Source organism: Balaenoptera borealis (genome assembly GCF_965194805.1).
Source record: "Balaenoptera borealis genome assembly, chromosome: 2".
NCBI classification, from domain to species: Eukaryota; Metazoa; Chordata; class Mammalia; order Artiodactyla; family Balaenopteridae; genus Balaenoptera; species Balaenoptera borealis.
This window is the reverse complement of record NC_138867.1, coordinates 174451084-174471886: the sequence shown is the minus strand read 5'-3', so window position 1 is coordinate 174471886 and position 20803 is coordinate 174451084. Positions and strand designations below refer to the sequence as shown.

Below are 20803 nucleotides of genomic sequence, written 5' to 3'. Positions count from 1 at the left end.
GCTTTAAACTCCTACATGAATGTTTATAGTAGCACTATTCACATGAGTGAAAAAACAGAAATAACCTAAATGTCTAACAATGGGTGAATGGGTAAAAAAAATTTAGTCTATCCATTAAGGGATATTGTTTGGTCATAAAAATGAAGTTCTTCATACATGCTACAATATGGATGATCCTTGAAAACGTCATACTGAGTGAAAGAAGCCACACCCCAAAGGTCTCATAGTGTAGATTCCATTTAGGTGAATTATCCAGAGCAGGCTAATCCATAGCGATGGAAAGTAAATTAGCGGTTAACTGCCTTTTAAACTTGATATTGCCTAATAAAAAAGATCACATTAAAATAGGTAAGTTATTTATTCATAAAGAGACATTGAAATCTCATTAAATTGACGTTATTTACTGAGCACAGACTATGTACATTTGCTCACTTAATGTATTGATTTAATTATCATCGATAGCACCTATTGTTTTCCAGGTCACAGTCCAAGAATAACTCATTTAGTTCTCACAACCATTCTTTGAGGCAGGTAGAGAGAAATGGAGGTGTAGAGAGGTGAAGAAATTGCTCAAGTTTACACAGTGGGCAGAGCAGGGATTCAAAATCAATCAGCTGACTCCCATACCCCTTTGTCAGATGGCTATGTTGCATTGCCTCAGAACGTACAGATGGGCTGCATGAGATCTGGAAAACAACCAGAACATTATTTCAACAGTTTCCTGCTTCGGATGCCTTGCATGAATAACTCCAGAGGAAGAATCGGATTGATCCATGTTAAGGTAGAGATACCATAGGGTAGGTATGTCTTGTGGTATCTGCAGCTCTGGGAAGAACAGGATTTATCAGAAGGGAGCAGGAGGGCAGAGCAGCAATGACTGGAAGGTCTGATGAAGGAACATTTTCATTTTTGCAAGCAACCTAGAAGGATAGAAAGGAAGAGTCTTTGGGGACAGCCAGCCATGCGTTCAGGTGTTGGCTCTGCCATTTCAACAGCTTTGCCATAAACAAGTTGCTTAGACTCTGCACCCCAATATTCTCAATGAGTATTCTCAAGATACTCAAAACAGAGTGATAAAAGCAGCACCTCCCCCAATACATTGATGAAAGGATTAAATCACAGAGTAGGAACTCAACCAAAGCCACCTGTCATTTATCAGGAGCAGCCCCTTGGGCAGGGCCAGGAATGGTGGAAGCTGATGACCTTCCTCCACCCAGTAGCTGACCTCTGCGTGTCACACCTCACTGCAGGCACAGTCTTCATGCAGGGAGCCAACCTCTCAGCAGTGACTGAATTCATCCTCGTCGGCTTCTCCACCTTCCCCCACCTTCAGCTGATGTTCGTCCTGCTCTTCCTGCCGATGTACCTGTTCACGCTGCTGGGGAACCTGCTCATCATGGCCACCATCTGGAGCGAGCCCCGCCTCCACACGCCCATGTACCTCTTCCTGTGCGCCCTCTCCATCTCCGAGGTCCTCTACACCTTTGCCATCATCCCGCGCATGCTGGCCGACCTGCTCTCCACCCACCACACCATCGCCCTCAGGGCCTGTGCCAGCCAGATGTTCTTCTCCCTCACGTTTGGCTTCACCCACTCCTTCCTGCTCACTGTCATGGGCTACGACCGCTACGTGGCCATCTGCCACCCCCTGCACTACAACGTGCTCATGAGTCCCCGTGGCTGTGCCTGCCTGGTGGCCTGGTCCTGGGCTGGAGGCTCAGTCATGGGGCTAGTGGTGACATCAGCCATTTTCTACCTCACCTTTTGTGGACCCAATGTGATCCACCATTTCTTCTGCCACATGCCACCTCTAGCGACGTTAGCCTGTGGGGACAACGTCTCCACCGTGGCCATGGGTGTGGGCCTGGTGTGTGTCACTGTCCTGCTGGGTTGCTGTCTCCTCATCCTCCTCTCTTATGCCTCCATCGTGGCCGCCATCTTGAGGATCCCCTCAGCCGAGGGCCGGCACAAGGCCTTCTCCACGTGTGCGTCCCACCTCACCGTGGTGGTCGTGCACTATGGCTTTGCCTCTGTCATCTACCTCAAGCCCAAGGGTCCCCAGTCTCTGGAAGGAGACACCCTGATGGGCACCACCTACACAGTCCTCACTCCCTTCCTCAGCCCCATCATCTTCAGCCTCAGGAACAAGGAGCTGAAGAATGCCATGAAAAAGACCTTCCTCAACAAATTCTTTCTCCATAGCTCCTGAAATGGCAGATTTTGTAACAGGAGATGTGGCACGTAGAGGCACTTCAGTCTATCCTCTGTAAAATGGGAATAATCGTGCTGCACTGGTGATGATTCCTGTTTGTGAATTTCCACTCGTCCCCACTCAGCAACTTCTCTATAAATATTAGATGTCTGCTTTCTCTCCTTTCCCCCAGCCTGGTTGACGTCATTCCTCCTGCATTCACTGGAGTCACAATCTCCCCAATATTGACCTTGTGAGTCAACTTCCTCCTGTTTACTGTGCCTGAGAGCAGCACGAAAGAGGGGACGCCCATGTCCTGTGTTGGGGAACCTGCGTGCATAATTTATCTTCACTGTGTGAAGGAGGGATGCTTGCTCTACCTAAAACAATGATGACATAAACAGCGACATTGATCTCGTGCTTGCTGTGTATCAAGAACTTCACTCTATGCTTTGGAGAACTCATCTCTCTCATGTATCATATTGAGGGAAGGAGAGCATTGTTGACTGTTGTTGTTTTTCATTTCAAGTCTTCACATTTTTGGAGGTAGGGTGTCTTCTCCTATGAGTTGCTTTTTTTGGCTGAGTGAATGATAGGTCTAAGGATACAAATTATAGAAAGAAGAGAGAGGGGATCTGAACTTCTCCTTCTAAGATAAACAATATGGAAAGAGATGGGGGAAGACATGGGAGAGGGAAGATGAAGTGGTGGCTGGTTTGAGGAATAAGGGAGGAACAGGTAGAAAAACCAGATTGCTAGCAGTTGATGGGGACCTAGGAGGGGATGATGGACCCAGTGGCTGGTGAAGAAATACAGGGAAAGAGCAGGGACATAAATGGACATTTTATAAGGTTAATAAGGTTGCCATAAAGTACCTGATGTAAATCCCCTTTCTGGACGCCCTTGAAATCCTCAATAAAAATCCATTTCCCTTTCATGGGTTGTGGAGTCAGATAGATTGGGGGGATGCATCCACAGGCTGGGCCTGCTTCAAGGGAAGTGCTCAGGCAGAATCAGGTAGCTGCTTTGGGTTACGCTACATTTTTAAATGAGGCAATGGACACAGTGAGGTTTGGTACTTGTCCAAAATCAAGAAGCCAGGTAGGTTCATGGATGTAGAATGGGGTGGGCTGAGTGAGTCTTCTGTAGTAATGGGTCTCCAACTTGAGGGCACATCAGAATCAGGCTGCTGGGTCCCACCTCAGAGTGTCTAATTCAGTAGGTCTGTGTGGTTGGGCAAGGGGGACTCTAGAATCTTCATTTCTAACAAGCTCCCAGGTGACGCTGCAGCTGGTCTGAGGATGACACTTTGGGAACCACTGCTCTAAAGAATCCTTAGCTCAAATATGAAGCCACATATTTGAGTTGGAGGCAGAGGTAGCTTTTCTGTCTCACCCTCTCTCTCTCTCTCTCCCTCCCTTCCCCCTTTCCCTCTCTCCCTCCTTCCTTCCTCCCTTTCTTCCTTTCTTTTTAATAGTTATGAAGATAACAGCTTCCCATTTGTTGAGCATTTATCATCAGCTATTATGGTCTTTAAAAAAATACCTGTATTGAAATGTACTTTACATACCATATAACATACCCATATGAAGATATGTGTAGTCATTACCACAGCGAATTTAGAACATTTTCCTCACCTCCAAAAGAAAGCTGTACCTTTTAGCTATCACCTCTCTTTCTTCCTTTCCTTCCAGTCCTAAGCAACCACGAATCTACTGTCTCTATAGATTTGACTTATCTGGACATTTCATATACATGGAGTCATACGATATTTATCATTTTGTGTCTGGCTTCTTTCATGTAGCATGTTTTCAAGGTTTATCCATGTCACAGCATGTATCACTAATTTCATTCCTTTTTTTATAGCTGAATAAAGTTGCATTGTTTGGATATATGACATTTTGTTTATCCATCCATCTGTTGATACATTTTTTGGTTGTTTCCACATTTTGGCCACCAGGAGTGTTTCTGCTATAAACATTCATGTACAAGTTTTTGCGTGGACCTATGTTTTCATTTTGGGAGGTATATACCTTTCAGTGAAATGGATGGGTCATATGGTAACTCTATGTTTAGTTATTTGAGGAACTGCTAGACTCTTTTCTAAAGAGGTTGAACCATTTTTCATCCCCAGCAGCAGCGTATGAGGGTTCCAATTTCTCCACATCCTCACCAGCATTTGTTGTTATCTAACTTTCTGATTGTAGTCATTCTAGAGGTATCTAATTGTGGTTTTGATTAGCATTTCCCTGATGGATAAAGACAGGTAAGGTCTTAAATGCTTTACACACATCAGTTCTTTTACTCCACGAGGGAGGCCAGATTATTAGTTCCATTTTCAAGGTGAGGAAATTGAGATATAAAGAGATTAAGTCTGCTAGCTAAATCTTTCTCCTGAAGTGGAAAAAAGCTAGAATTCATTAAGTTGGAGCTGGGGCTCAGAAGCATACACTTCTCAGGGGTTATGAGGAGAGGAGGCCAGCTGTTCCAGGAAGGGATGAAAACCTGGATTGGAAAGAAAAGACCGGTTTTAGCAGGCACCAAATGAAATAAGCCCAGACCTTGAAAATATGCTGACCTCAGGGGGTTAGGAAGAAACACCCAATGTGAGAGGACTGAGGAGACATAACCTAACCTTGACAAAAACAGGCTATAGGCATTCTGTGTTTGGTTTTCCTTAGCGGTGGTATTAATATGGAAAAGAGTGTCATGTTTAAATATGAAGTTGCTTGAGCTAAAACAAACAAACAAACAAAACAAAAAGAACTGAATCCTTTTAAAGCCAGGTTCCTGGGTTATATTAAGAAGACTTAAGACAGTTAATTAGCAATATTTGGGGACATCCTTTGCTTCCCCTATACATGGTGAAGGAATACCAGATATAAGGACTGCCCCTCTTGAAGCTGTCACGTGCAAGGAATGTTTAAGTGGCCAGCACAAGCCTTGAGGTGTAGCCAGTGCTCTTTGGCAAATCACAGATCTGGAGACTTTTTGAATATACCAATTGCCCCGGGAAATATGTAAGAGTCAGACTATGTGAATATGAAGGAACTGACAGCAAAGGTGACTTCTGAATTATATCCAAGAAGTGCCAGTGTGGTTCCCTGTGGTCATAATAGAAAAAATCAACTTACTCTACTTTGATTGACCAATGACAACACTTTCTGAAATTTAAATAAACCATATTTTTACTCCTTTACTTTATTTACTATTAGTTGTATTGTAAATTTAAAATGACCAAAGAAGTTGAACTTAGTGAATGTATGTTGTTTCTCTAAGTGGCATATTCTAGACCCAAGGGCTGGGTCAGGGCTAGAAGAATGAGGCAGGGTCGTGAAACTGCAGTGCTGCTTCCTGTCTTTATTTAAAATGTTGATATATTGTTCATCATGAATTTTTTGCATTAATTTTGATTTTGTAAAATATTGCATAAAATATGATTTATCTTAATTACTGAATTTTGTGGTGACCCCCTAAATTTAGTTGTCAATGTGAGTGTCTCACTTGCCTGACCCTAGTCTTGATACTGCTAGACATCCCTATCTCCCCCAACCCCCGAAAATACTTTGCCTTTATTTTCCCTGCAACAGTTCATAAATTTGAAGCCATCAGTCACTTATCTGGTGATGGAAAATAGAGATAAATGCCAAAACGTCAGTGTAAACACAATCAGCATCTTTGGGTGATGACCCTCCCATCACAGGAGTGAAGACAGCCCTGCCCCTCTGCCCACTAGTGTTGGCTAGGACCACCCCGTCCCCCCAGGGCCTGTCCTCACCTCCCCTCTATTATTCAGTTTCCACTTTCTTATGTTCTTCCACCGCCTGCATTCCTAGCTGTTTGCCATTCCTTACTAATGGTACCCGCTATGCCACATGCTTTGGTATCCTCAAGGTGGGGCCAGAGCCCAGAGAGGTGATTAAAGGGCCTGGAGCACAGAGAAAGGCTGCTGATGGAGAGATCTCCAGACTTTAGGGGTCCCCCCTCCTGGTGCTAATGGAGCCACCGTGGGCTTCCATGCTAACTGCTCAAGTCAAAGACCGTCCTGAGTGATGCAACCTGTTGCCTTCTCTTCTATTGTTCTGCTCTTCCCCAGTGTTGACCCTGACAGCCGTGCTTGTGGATGAAAGTCCAGTCCCCTCCTCAAGGATGTTTTTCTTCTCCTCCACCTTCAACCCCCACAAGCTGTCTCTGCCCAGCAGCCAGAAGGATCTTTGTAAAGGGAAAACTTGAAAAATCACCTGTCTGTTTATACCCTTGGGACACAGTACAAATTCTCCTGTTGTCAGGTCCATGCTTCATCTTCAACATTACACCCCAGCCCTCCCCAGCTCTTCAGCCTCTCTAACGTCCTGGTTATTCCTACAATAAACCAAGCACACTCAGACCTTTCAGGCTTTGCCCATGCTACTGCTTCTACCTGGAATACCCTTCCGCTGGCATAACCTACACATCCATAGGTGTGACCTTAAATGTCACCTCCTCAGGAAAGCCTTCCCTGATTTCCCCAGACTGAGTCACCACTCCTATTATAAGCACTCATAGCAACTTCTTTCTTTCCTCATAGCTTTTATCACAATGTATCATATATATTAATTAGTGTGATTATTTGTTTAATAGCCACATCTTCCTCTCTCAGCTGCAAGCACTGAGATCAGTGTCACATCTAATCAGTTCCATGTTGAATCCCCAGTGGCATCTGAAAACATGCCTGGCACCCAGTAGATAATCAATAAATGTTTGTTAAGTAAGTAAGCAGGGTTTATCATCCTTGGAACGGTTGACACTTGAGGTTGGCTCATTCTTTGCAGTGGGGTCTGTTCTGTGCATTGCAGGATGTTGAGCAGCAACCATTACCTTTACCCACTAGATATTGTAACACATCTCCTCCTCTTTCAGTTGTAATAATCAAAAATGTCTACAGAAACTTCCAAGTGTCCTCTGGAGGCTCTGAGAGCCACTTGAGGACAGAAATGAGGGAAGACTTGGCTGATGATCCCAAGCTGCAGAGTCACACCCCTTTTTGTGGCCCTTAGCACCTGGGCCATATCTTGGTGAGAGCCCTGACATTTCTCTGTGTGTCTTTCCACCAAGCACTGTGTAAACTCTTCCAAGAGAGAGGCTAGCAACAGACCCATCTCTGTACTCCCAAAACTAGCACAGGATTTAACACACAGAAGACAATTAATTATTAAATAAATCTTAAAAATCTGGCATTTATTAAGTGCTTATTGGTTGCCAGTCACTGTCAATTGCCCTACCTAGATATGATTTAATTCTCAGAACTATCCTAAGAGGTGGCTACCTTATTATTAAACCTATTTTAATGATGGGAAACTGAGGCTGAGAGATTACATGTGATTTAACCAAAGCCACTTTGCTTCATCACTTACCCACTGCACAGCCCTATTTACAATTCTGAGCAACTCTTTCTTTTCTCTTTAGAGTGCAAGGTATCACCTGTCTCCCTGCCCATCAGCTGTTGCCATAGAGATGAGTTGTGGAGACCACACTTAGAGACTAGTAGCCGTAGAAATGAGGCTGTTTGTGTAGAAGGGGATCCTGGGAGAAAGGGGGAGGTCAGGAAGCTCAGTTGGTGTAGAACTTCTGCCAACAGCACCCCCTTCTAGACAAAAATGCTCTCCATTGAGGTCCCACTCCTTTGGCCACATTGATAACCCAGGTGATAGTCAAAGTTGGTGGACAACTGAACAGTTCCTCAACCAACGCCTCTGTTTCCAAGCTCATTAAGCAAAACTTGAAATTATAATATCATCCTAATTACTGTTTATTGAGCATATCCATGTGCCAGGCACCATGCTAAGCCCTTCACAAACATTGTCTTACTTCAGTCTCATAGCTGTCTTAGAAGGTAGGTGCTTTTTCATCATTACAGGGTGCGCTCAGAGAAGGGAATTGACCTGCCTACGGACACACAGCAACACATGAGAGCAAATTTCCCCATGCCCACTCCAACAGTGTTAATAAGTTTGAAAATTTTTTGTCCATCCGATTGGATGGGAAAAATAGCACCTAACTGTTACCTTCATTCTTTTAAATTAATTTAGTTAACAAATTTTTGAAAGCCTACCATATGCTGTGTAGGAATACAGCAGTGGACAAAATGAACCAAGAGTCCTTGACCTCCTCAGAGCAACATTCCAGTTGGCAGAGACAGACTTCATTAAGCAGATACATGTCAGGAGGTAATAAGCACGTGGGAGACAAGTAAAGCAGATCAGGGAGGTAGGACATGGCCAGGGGTGTTTCTATTTTGTGTAGTATGGTTAAAGAAGGGCTCTATGATATTTGAGCAGAAAAGACTCCAAGGAATTGAAATCTGAGTTTCTCTTTTCTTAGATAAGAAAGACTGTGGGAGAATGATGTGTGTGTGTGTGTGTGTGTGTGTGTGTGTGTGTGTGAAGGAGAGGGTGGTGGGGAGAGAGAGAGAGAGGGAGAAGGAGATGGGAAGAGAGGGGAAAAGAGGGAGGGAGAGAGAGAGAGGGAGTGGAAGAGGAAAAGAGAGAAAAGGAGAGGAAAAGAACAGAGGAAGGGAGGGAGGGATGGACAAAGTGAGGGAGGGAGAGAGAAAAAGTAAGTATGATAATGTCAACAAGAACATCCAAGGTTTGGATACATTAAGTTTGAGATGCTTACTAGATATCCACTTGGAGATATTGAATAGGCAGTTGGATAGGAATAAATATAAGAATCTGGGGATCACCTGTGTGCATAAGGTACATAAACACATGGTACTAGGTGGGATCGCCAGGGAGAGAGGATGCTGATGAAGTCCAAGGACTGAATGGTTTTAATGGCTGACTTGTGTTCCATTTATGAATGAACCAGTATTTGTTTAACCGTCCATTATTAATGGATATATCTAAGGTTTACAGTCTTAAATGTCACAGCTCTGAACATTCCATTATTTACTCAGATGTGGAATATATAAGATGTCTATCTAATTAGGTTTCAATCTAATTAGATATCCATCTAATTAGGGAGGCAAGATTTAAACTCAGATTATCCTGACCTCAACACAGCTTTTCACACACTGTTTCCCACTGCTTTGGAGGGCAGTGAGGTTTCTCATAGTAAACATTACAAGCCGACATTCTGGTTTGTATAGTATTCTGTGGATTACACTGGTCCACCCACGAAATATCAGTTAATCAATTATATCTTCCAAGTACTATGCTGGTGCTGGGTGTGACGGTGGGCAAATGGACAGATTTCCTGACCTCAGGAAGCTGATAGCCTAATGAATCATAATAAGTTAGCATAAGACATTGAGTGCCCCACTCATTGTGGATACCCAATCACATTCCAGGTTTTCTTTCCATTTGGTTATTAGTAGGCTCAGAGGTTGAGTTGACTTTAATGAAGAAAATGAAAGAACCTAGCTTATATTCTTGTCTAGACTTTCTTTGTTGCCAGGGGAGGGGATCATCTCAGGATCAGTGTGAAAGAGTAACTCAGGAATTCCTACGAGTTCAAAACTTTAAAATCTGGAATCTATAGAAATATTCCATCAATGTCCCAAGGTTGCACACTCCAGTTTATGGTGGGCTACAATTGCCCACCTGTGGTTTAAGAGGCTCTTAGGGGGCTTTCCTCGTGGCGCAGTGGTTGAGAATCTGCCTGCCAATGCAGGGGACACGGGTTCGAGCCCTGGTCTGGGAAGATCCCACGTGCCGCGGAGCAACTAGGCCCGTGAGCCACAATTACTGAGTCTGCGCGTCTGGAGCCTGTGCTCCGCAACAAGAGAGGCCGCGATAGTGAGAGGCCCGCGCACTGCGAAGAAGAGTGGCCCCCGCTTGCCGCAACTAGAGAAAGCCCTCACGGGAAACGAAGACCCAACACAGCCAAAAATAAATAAATAAATTAATTTTTTAAAAAAAAGGCTCTTAGGATACTGACGAAATTGATTCGAAAATGGGCTAGTCCTCCTTGGATGGGGGACTCACAAAACCCATTGTAGGAGAATGCTGTGTGAAGCAGTGGGTGGAAAGGCCTGGGAATCAGAAAAGACCCACAAGGGAAACCTGGCCCTTCTAACTTGTGTGATCTTGGATGAATCATGCAACAATTTTGAGCCTCAGTTTCCCCTCTGTCAAGTGAAGTGGATGTGAGTTTATCTGCCCTGATATCCAGTTGTGAGGCTGTAATGAGGTAATGTATTTGAGGGGTAACATGAAACATGGAGTACATTATGCAAAGGAGGATGATCTAGGATCCTCAGTTTTGACTGGAATTTTTTCCACATCTTCCCACTGCAGAGTAACATGAGATGTTTTTACTGCTCAAGTTATAGAGAAAGACTGAATTCAACTTTAGGGAAATGATGTATAGTTTACTATTCAACTTACATGTTTTTTTAACTTTGGCTAATTGACTATTACTTATGCATGATAATTACATTTATTGTTGTACAAAACTGTATCACCATAAACTAGTGTCCATTAAGTATTATAAATTGCTATTTTTAGTGCATAAATTCATATTCTGTAAAGTTTTAAATTTGTCAAGAGACTTTTAATTGAGATATAATTGACATATAACAGTGTATAAGTTTAGGGTGTACAATGTGCTGAAGGGATACATTTATATATTGCAATATAATTACCACTGCAGTATTAGCTAACACCTCTATCATGTCACATAATTATCATATCTTTTTGGGGGGTAGGAAAGATTAAGATCTAGTCTCTTGGCAACTTTGAAATTTATAATACAGTATTACTATCTATACTCACAATGCTGTGTTTTTGAGCCCCAGATCTTGTTTGTCTTCTGGTTGATCTATTGGTTGCAAATTTGTGCCCTTAAACAGCATCTCCCCAATTCCCCCACCCCTCAGCCCCCGACAACCATCATTCTACTCTCTGTTTTTACAAGTTTACCTTTTTAAGATTCCATTTATAAGAGATATCATACAGTATCTGCCATTCTCTTGAATACATGGATTTTCAACAAATTATAGGTAATATTGAGTATGGTCAACCTTAAATCCCCCCTCACTCCCATGGGGGATCATTAAATCAGTATGACCATTGGATACACCTTCATTCTGGGCTCTGCACTCATTATTGCCGTTCAACAAACAGTTACCCACTGGCCTATGTGCCAAGTCACTTTCTAACACAGCAGGTGATTTCTCACCGTGAGACTTCTTTCCTTGACCTAACTATAGAGACTTCTCTGTCTCTCTGCAGCTGCTCAAGATTCACACTTGAAACGTGGAGGTATCCTCAACATTTTCTGAGTCTGCTTATTACAGATACGCACAATGCTGAAATTTAGGGTGTTTTGCTGTCCTCTGCTGTAATCTGGCTTAGTCTTCTGTAGCCTCACAAAAGTTGAGTTGTAACTACCTATTGCTGCCTAGAGGAGGGTGGAGGCCTGAACTATTGCATTTCTCTTTGCCGTATGGGTTGATGGTGATGGGAGTAATTAGACCACCCTGGTTTCTGGCAGGAGAAGAACAGATTCCTGGTTTAAGGCTATCTGACAAAATGTCCTGCAACAGATAATCAATGAATCTGACTTTCTATGTGTTATCAACTCATACATCTTTCCACCCTGAATACATTCATGAGGCTGTTTAACCACTTTGCAAACATTTGGACGTTGCCTACAGGGTCCTTGTAAACCATAAAGCATCAGACAAATATAGGTTATTACATGCTTACAGGGTGTCATCTCTAAAGGTAGCATGTGGTAACCCAATTTAGCTATTTCCAAGGAATTCCTCCCAGATAATCACATTTTTTCTGGGTAGAGTTTGCTAAGGAAGGTCTTTTTCATGGCATTCTTCAGCTCCTTGTTCCTGAGGCTGAAGATGATGGGGCTGAGGAAGGGAGTGAGGACTGTGTAGGTGGTGCCCATCAGGGTGTCTCCTTCCAGAGACTGGGGACCCTTGGGCTTGAGGTAGATGACAGAGGCAAAGCCATAGTGCACGACCACCACGGTGAGGTGGGACGCACACGTGGAGAAGGCCTTGTGCCAGCCCTCGGCTGAGGGGATCCTCAAGATGGCAGCCACGATGAAGGCATAAGACAGAAGGATGAGACAGCAACCCAGCAGGGCAGTGATACACACCAGGCCCACGCCCATGGCCACTACTTGTACATCAGTACCACAGGCCAACTTCAATAGTGGGGGCACATGACAAGCAAAATGGCCCACCTCACTGGGTCCACAAAAGGTGAGTTGGAAAATGACAGATGTCACCAGTAACCCAATGACTGAGCCTCCAGCCCAGGACCAGGCCACCAGGCAGGCACAGCCACGGGGACTCATGAGCACGTTGTAGCGTAGGGGGTGGCAGATGGCCACGTAGCGGTCGTAGCCCATGACGGTGAGCAGGAAGGAGTGGGTGAAGCCAAACGTGAGGGAGAAGAACATCTGGCTGGCACAGGCCATGAGGGCGACGGTGTGGTGGGTGGAGAGCAGGTCGGCCAGCATGCGCGGGATGATGGCAAAGGTGTAGAGGACCTCGGAGATGGAGAGGGCGCACAGGAAGAGGTACATGGGCGTGTGGAGGCGGGGCTCGCTCCAGATGGTGGCCATGATGAGCAGGTTCCCCAGCAGCGTGAACAGGTACATCGGCAGGAAGAGCAGGACGAACATCAGCTGAAGGTGGGGGAAGGTGGAGAAGCCGACGAGGATGAATTCAGTCACTGCTGAGAGGTTGGCTCCCTGCATGAAGACTGTGCCTGCAGTGAGGTGTGACACGCAGAGGTCAGCTACTGGGTGGAGGAAGGTCATCAGCTTCCACCATTCCTGGCCCTGCCCAAGGGGCTGCTCCTGATAAATGACAGGTGGCTTTGGTTGAGTTCCTACTCTGTGCCTCCTATGGTTTAATCTTCTCATCAGTGCAGTGGGGGAGGTGCTGATTTGATCACCCCATTTTGAGTGTCTTGAGAACACTCACTGAGAATATTGGGGTGCTAAATGCTAAGCAACTTGTTCAAGGTGAGCTGTCAAAATGGCAGAGTTAAGACTTGAACACATGGCTGACTTTCTCCAAAGGCTATACACCTCTCTCCCTCTGGTTACCTCCGATAATATAAATGTTCCTTCACCAGAGCTTCCAGCCATTGCCTTCCTCTCCCTAATGATAAATCCTTTTCTTCCCATAGCTTCAGATACCACAAGACCTACCTACCCATGGCTACAACACTTTGGACCAGTGTGCATCTCTAACTTAAGATGAAGCAATCAGATTCTTCCTCTGGAGTTATCCATGCAATGAATCAGAAGCAAGAGACTGTGTAGAAATAATGTTCTAGTTGTTTTCCAGATCCCAGGAGGTGCATCTGTACCTTCTGAGGCAATGCAACATAGCCATCTGACAAAGGGATGAGGGAGTCAGCCAACCTGTGTTCGAACCCCTGCTCTGCCTGCTGTGTAAACCTGAGCAAGTGTCTTAACTTCTTTGTACCTCCGTTTCCCCCTACTTAACTCAAAGTGTTGTTGTGAGAATTAAATGAGTTATTCTTGGACTTGATCTGGAAAACAGTAGGTGCTACCTATGATAATTAACTCAATACACTCAATGAGCAAATGTATATGATCTGTGCTCAGTAAATAACAATTCAGTGTCTCTTTATGAATAACAATTTTAAATCCTTTTTAAAAATAAATGTATTTATTTTATTTATATTTATTTTGGGCTGCATTGGGTCTTCGTTGTTGCGCGCAGGCTTTCTCTAGTTGCGGCGAGTGGGAGCTCCTCTTCATTGCGCACGCGGGCTTCTCATTGTGTGCCTTCTCTTGTTGCAGAGCACGGGCTCTAGGCACACGGGCTTCAGTAGTTGTGGCTCACAGGCTCTAGAGCACAGTCTCAGTAGTTGTGGCGCACGGGCTTAGTTGCATCCGTGGCATGTGGGATCTTCCTGGACCAGGGCTCGAACCCATGTCCCCTGCATTGGCAAGCAGATTCTTAACCACTGCGCCACCAGGGAAGCCCCAAATCTTTTTTTTTTTTAATTAGGCTATGTCAAGTTAAAAGGCAGCTAACCACTAATCTTTTTTCTGTCTCTATGGATTTGCCTGCTCTGGACAAGTCGTCTAAATGTAATCATATACTCTGTGGACTTTGGGGTCTGGCTTCTTTCACTCAGCATAATGTTTTTGAGGTTCATCCATGCTGTAGCATTGTCATAACTTCATACCTTTTTATGGCTGAGCAATATTCCATTGTATCGACAGACCACATTTTGTTGATCTATTCACCCACTGATGGACATTTGGTTCTTTTCCACTTTTTCACTATAGTGAATAGTGCTGCTATGAATATTTATATAAGAGTTTAAGGCATATCAATGGTTGCTGGGGGCTAGGGGAAGGGGATAAATGGGAGTGACTTCTAATGGATATGGGGTTTCCTTTGGGGGTGCTGAGAAGATTCTGGAACTAGATAGATGGTGCTTGTACAACATCGTGAATGCATTTAATGCCACTGAATTGTATGCTATAAAATGGTTAAAATGGTAAATTTTATGTTATATGTATTTTACCAGAATAAAAAAATAAGAATAAAGTAGTAAATGCCCTCTTAAGCGGGCTCATGTCCTTGATCAAGCTCTGACAAGTTGAGAACAAAACGAAGTGGGGGAACCAGACACCTTGGTGACCAAAGGTTGCTCTCCCCAAACATCACTGGTTTCCAGAGTTTCTTGGCCTCCCTCCCTTGGAGTCACTTGTTTCTTTCCCTCACTTCTGGGTCAGCACCTGCCATAGGTCCCCAGGTAGCCCCCGTGGCCTCACTCATTCCTGATACCCTGAGATCCTAGAGGGGGTGAGTCAAAGTCAATGACTTGGAAACAAGAGCCCCCAAGAAAAGGCTGAATGGGTGAGACTGGGATCATGTGGGCTGTGGTCTCAACTTCCTGTAGCTCTCCAACATCTAGTGCAAGTTTTTTCAGTATTTGGTTCCAGATCATCCTTTGCTACGGATGCCCTGTAAGGTGTTTAACAGCATCCCTGGCGTCTACCAGCTGGATGCCAGTAGCTCCTGCTCAGTAGTGACAACCAAAAATGTATCCAGACATTCTGACAGGTGTGAGGTGATACCTCATTGTAGTTTTGATTCGCATTTCTCTAATGATTAGTGATGTTGAGCATCCTTTCATGTGTTTGTTGGCAATCTGTATATCTTCTTCGGACAAATGTCTATTTAGGTCTTCTGCCCATTTTTGGGTTGGGTTGTTTGTTTTTTTTTGATATTGAGCTGCATGAGCTGCTTGTATATTTTGGAGATTAATCCTTTGTCAGTTGCTTCGTTTGCAAATATTTTCTCCCATTCTGAGGGTTGTCTTCTCGTCTTGTTTATGGTTTCCTTTGTTGTGCAAAAGCTTTTAAGTTTCATTAGGTCCCATTTATTTATTTATTTATTTATTTATTATTATTTTTTTAAAAAGACTAAGGTTTTTATTTATTTATATTTATTTATTTATTATTTATTTATTTATTTATTCATGGCTGTGTTGGGTCTTCGTTTCTGTGCGAGGGCTTTCTCTAGTTGTGGCAAGCGGGGGCCACTCTTCATCTCGGTGCGCGGGCCTCTCACTGTTGCGGTCCCTCCCGTTGCGGAGCACAGGCTCCAGATGCGCAGGCTCAGCAATTGTGGCTCACGGGCCTAGTTGCTCCGCGGCATGTGGGATCTTCCCAGACCAGGGCTCGAACCCGTGTCCCCTCCATCGGCAGGCAGATTCTCAACCACTGCACCACCAGGGAAGCCCCCATTTATTTATTTTTGTTTTTATTTCCATTTCTCTAGGAGGTGGGTCAAAAAGGATCTTGCTGTGATTTATGTCATGCAGTGTTCTGACTATGTTTTCTTCTAAGAGTTTTATAGTGTCATTGCCAGTGTCCCCATGGGGGGCAAAGTCGCCTCCAGTTGAGAACCAATGATCTAAAGAGTACAGTTGTAATTCCTTAACTGCTCTTTCTCCCTGGATCTCAATTCTTCCCCCTCTTCAACTGGCAAACACCTGTTCATCTTTAAGTCTAAGCTTAAATGCCACCTTCTCTGTGCAGCTTTCCTGGACATCTCTTCCCAAAACAGATTTAGTCACTCATTCCTGTGTGCTTCCAAAACAGTACTCCTGAGTAAGCTTAAAACTTCTTGAGTTTAACTCTTTCATGACCTTCATTACAATGTATCATGTTGGAGACACAACTGTCTTTGGCACTGGATTTCAGTTCTTGATGAGAGTAGCTACTCTTTATTGGACGTTGGCACCTGTGCTCGTATGTTTCTTATGAAATCTTTAATCCAATATTGTGAGGCACCTGCTATGATCCCTGTTTTACAGAAGTGGCAGCTGCCTCCCACAGAGGACACATCACTTGCCCAAGAGACCATGGCTCCTGAGTGGGGGAGCCAGGATCTAAACCTACATCAGAATAACCCCAAAGCCTATCTTTTCCTAAACTCTCTGTTATACTCATCACTTACTGGTGGCTGTTAATGAATGTCAGGGCTACTTCCATATATATCCATATATCCCCATATCCCCTTCCAGGACCAGGAACGTGTTAGCTTCACCATACCAGACCATTCCCATACTCCTTCCCTATATTAATAAAGATCACAAAAACCACAGCCATGAAGAAAGAAAGAGGTACTATAAGAAAACAAGAGCTCACCATGTCCTGGGAAGGTGGTCCAGGGCTGCATATACATCTTCTGGGATGATGGGGACACAGAAAACAGCTAAGATTGGTGTCTGTTCATTCTGGAAAAAGGCAAAACTGTGGAGACAGTAAAAAGATTGATAGTTGTCAAGAGTTCAAGGAGAGAGCAGAAAGGATGATTAGGTGGAACTTGGGTTTTTTTTTTTAAGGGGGTGAAACTCTTCTGTATGATACTATAATGGTGGATACATGACATGGTGCATTTGTCAAAACTCATAGGATGTACAGCACCAAGAGTGAACCCTATTGTAAACTGTGGGCTTTGGTTAATACCAGTGTGTCAATATTGGTTTAACAGCTGTAACGCAGTTATCTCACTAACGCAGGATGTTAATAATAAGGGAATCTCTGTGGTGGGAGAGAGATGGTACATGGTAATTTTCTGCACTATATCTGCTCAATTTTCTGTAAACCTAAAATTACTCTAAAAAAATCTACTAATTTTTTTAAAAAGAAAAACAAACAGTCATAGAACCACGGTGGGCATGGGAGTAGGACAACAGAGAGGTAGACTGAAGTGTCCTAGCACTGATCCACTAGGAGGACACGTAGTGGGTCCCTCTGTAAGTAAACTGAACAACCACAGAGAGAGTGTAATCTGGCAATCTTGCACTTAGAGGAGCCCACAGTAGGGCCAGCTCCCCACCCAGGAACTCAGGGACCTAGCCTGTCCATGGACAAATCCTGTCCTCCTATACCCCTGCAGCAGTTTTCCAACTTCAGCATTAGGGATTTTAGGGGCCGATAATTTTGGGGGGCTGGGGCTGTCCTGTGCATTATAAGATGCTGTGAAGCATTCCTGTCACCCACTAGATGGCAGCAGCATCTCCCAATTGTGACCATCAAAAGTACCCTCACACATTGTCAAATGACCCCTGGGAAGCAGAACCGCTTCTGGTTGAGAACCACAGACCAGGTCTGTGTCATCTCCATCTTGCCTTACCTGTCTGCCCCCATCCTGGCTCTCTCTTCTCACTGAAGCTGTTTAGGCTCCCTTCTCCGCATCCTCCCTCCCATCTCAGCCACCTCCTGCCTCCCTTTTTTCTCTTATTTTCATCTCTGACTCCTTACCATCACTGCATCTGTCCACCCTGGTGCTTCCCTGATACTTTATACCCTCAGAGTCGGGTGGTGATTGGAGCCTTCAGTCCTAAATCCTCTTGACTATCTCTTTCCTGTGCTTCCCCACAATCCTTTTACCATTGGTTTTTGGCCAGGACAGAGAGGAGAGAGAGGTTAAAATTCAGGCAGGTGTTCTGGGTAACTTGGTGTGGCAGCTCTTTTCTCTCTGCACCTTAGTTTTCTTACCTGTCCTGCAAAGCAATCATCACATTACCTTGAAGCTAGAAAGTAGAGCCCTGTCTACTGCTCCCACCCCATTCACACAAATTGCACAAGGAGTCGTATAAACAGGGTGGCTTCTCTGAGTCTGTGGCAGATACTGGTTCCCCGGGTCTCTCCTGCTCAAGTGGGAGGGAAGGAGGTTGATTCACCTAGGGCTCCAGCTCTGCATTTGCTTCTGCCTCACTCCAGCAAGAGGTCCTGGTTTGGTGTTTCCCTTGAAGTGAGGGCTACAAGGCAAGGGACATTCCACCCTGAGCATGCCAGCGCAGTCGGGGGATTTACCTGAGTCTGTCCTCCATTTTTTATGCTATCTCTGCTCCCTGCCTGATGCCTTCTCTCACTGTGGTACCACTGCCTCTGCCTCTGCTACAGGTATGCTGGGACCCCGGGGAACACTGCGAGGCATCGGGCAACCCCAGGGAGACTCTGTCCTCACTTTCCTTCCCTCCCTACCTTCCAGGGGTGAGTTGATTACATGAGCTTCTCAGGGGCTTCAACAGAATCTAACACTCTGCAATTTGGGATTTGGGGCTCTGGCTCCTAACTTTGGCAGGAAGGCAGCCCTTCTATTGCCTGCTGGGGCTGAAAAACTACCCAATGTGCCTCTCCACCTTCATTCTTCCCCTTCCAGGTTATTTGCCCAATTAAATGTCTTTTTTTTTTTAATTTAAATTATCACATAAATATTTGTTTCTTCTTATTAAATAATCGAAATGCTACAAATCGGGCTAAAAGTCATGCAATGGCCAGCCATGCTATTACCATGATGAATTTGATGGGCACCCTTACAGACCTTTGTATGCATGGGGCATGTGAACAAACACAATCCCATAAAATAAGAGTAGTATTGTGGAGTTTTGTTGTGCTTTTTGGGGCTTTGTTTTATTTTGGGGGTGAAATTCACATAGCATAAAATTAACCACTTTAAAGTGAACAATTCAGTGGCATTTAGCACATTAACAATGTTGTTAAACCATCATGTTTATCTAGTTCTAGGACATTTTTATCACCCCCAAAATGGGAGATCCCATCCCATTAGCAGTCCTCCGCTGTCTGCTCACTAGCCCCAGATTAGCTTCATAACAAAGTGTTATGTGTTAACAAACCACTAATCTCCTTTTTTACCCTATGGATTTGCCTGTCCGGGACTTCTCAGAGAAATGGAATCATACAGTATGTAGCCTATGGGGTCTGGCTTTTACACTCAGCATATTTTTGAGATTCATCCATCATGTAGCATGCGTCAGTGCTTCATTCCTTTTCATAGCTGAGTAATATTCCGTTGTATGGCTTGACCATATTTTGTTTATTCATTCACCCATTGATGGGCATTTAGGTTGTTTCTAACTTTTGGCTGTGTAGATAGTGCTGCTATGGATATTTGTGTACAAAGATTTAATTGAATTCTTTTTGTTTCTTTGGGGTATATTCCAAGGAGTGAAATTGCTGGGTCATATAGTAATTCTGTATTTAATTTTTTGGTGAACCACCGGACTGTTTTTCATACTATGTGTTTTAACACAGGTCTGATTGTCCTTTAGGTACCTTTCTGTAACTTGGGGCTTTTTTACACATCACTTTGGAGCGATATTCATGTTAGTTTATATAGTCCAAGGTTTCTCAGCCTTGGCAGTGTTGACATTGGGGGCTGGATCATCCTTTGCAGTGGGGGTTGTCTGAGCATTGCTGGACGTTTAACAGCATCCTTGGTCTCTACCCACTAGATGCCAGTAGCCTCCCCACCCCAGCCGTGGCAAAAATGTCTCCAGACATTGCCAAATGTCCCCTCTTTGGCAACATCACGCCTAGGTGAGAACCACTGCTACAGAAACACCTCATTTTTATAAAATAAGTTTAATAAATCAATTTTATAAATATATTCAGTATACATTTCACTTCCAGTTTTTGTCCATTGTTAGGAATACATATCCTTGTATGCCTTCTACTACAAACAGGCATTATCTGATTCAAATACAAACGAGTAGTGAGATGATCATGTTGTAAAAAATATAATTCTTAAATTTAAGAAAAATTGCCAAGTTAAACTCCCAAGTGGCTGTGTTAATTTACACTCTGAGCACTTGTGTGTCAGAAGATCTGCTTCCCCACACCCTCTAATGCTTGACAGTATGAAACTTAATTTTGCTGACATGGTTGTCAAGTGGCCAAGTGGTTTCCCACTGTCACTCTAAACTGCATTTCCCTAAATACTAATGGGGTTGAAAAATCTCCATTGTTTTTTTTTCTATTTTTTATTTAAATTTTATATTGGAATACATTTGATTTACAATGTTGTGTAAGTTCCAGGTGCATAGTAAAGTGATTTAGTTATACATATACATATATCTACTCTTTTTCAGATTCTTTCCCCATATAGGTTATTATAGAGAATTGGGTAGAGATCCCTGTGCTATACAGTAAGTCACTGTTGATTATTTTATATATAATAGTGTGTATATGTTAATCCCAAACTCCTAATTTATTCCTGCCCACTCCTTTCCCCTTTGTTAGCCATAAATTTGTTCATAAATTTGTTCTCTAAGTCTGTGAGTCTGTTTCTAT

At 43.9% G+C, this 20803-nt stretch overlaps 3 protein-coding genes across 4 annotated transcripts in view; 1 reads left to right on the top strand and 2 right to left on the bottom strand.

Annotated features, from left to right (window-relative positions):
- The window catches only part of LOC309624702 (olfactory receptor 10H1-like), an 88656-nt gene extending 78638 nt beyond the window's left edge, over nucleotides 1-10018 (top strand). Inside the window, exon 4 of one of the 2 annotated variants that reach the window (XM_082383093.1) lies at nucleotides 639-10018. In XM_082383093.1, coding sequence (XP_082239219.1) covers nucleotides 1103-2209 — 1107 coding nt within the window. In that variant the 5' untranslated portion in view covers nucleotides 639-1102 and the 3' untranslated portion in view covers nucleotides 2210-10018. The remainder of the gene's footprint in view (nucleotides 1-638) is intronic. The other variant, XM_082383094.1, reaches the window with a different exon arrangement.
- LOC309624703 (olfactory receptor 7G1-like) overlaps nucleotides 1-20803 on the bottom strand; it is a 220844-nt gene that overhangs the window by 163094 nt on the left and 36947 nt on the right. The gene's annotated exons all lie outside the window — the stretch shown is intronic.
- Nucleotides 10089-19310, bottom strand: LOC309624700 (olfactory receptor 10H1-like). The gene is made up of 2 exons (XM_082383089.1): nucleotides 16850-19310; nucleotides 10089-13000 (listed from the first exon to the last, which is right to left on the bottom strand). The coding sequence occupies exons 1-2, from the start codon at nucleotides 16850-16852 to the stop codon at nucleotides 11954-11956; spliced, it is 1050 nt and encodes a 349-aa protein (XP_082239215.1). The 5' UTR covers nucleotides 16853-19310; the 3' UTR covers nucleotides 10089-11953.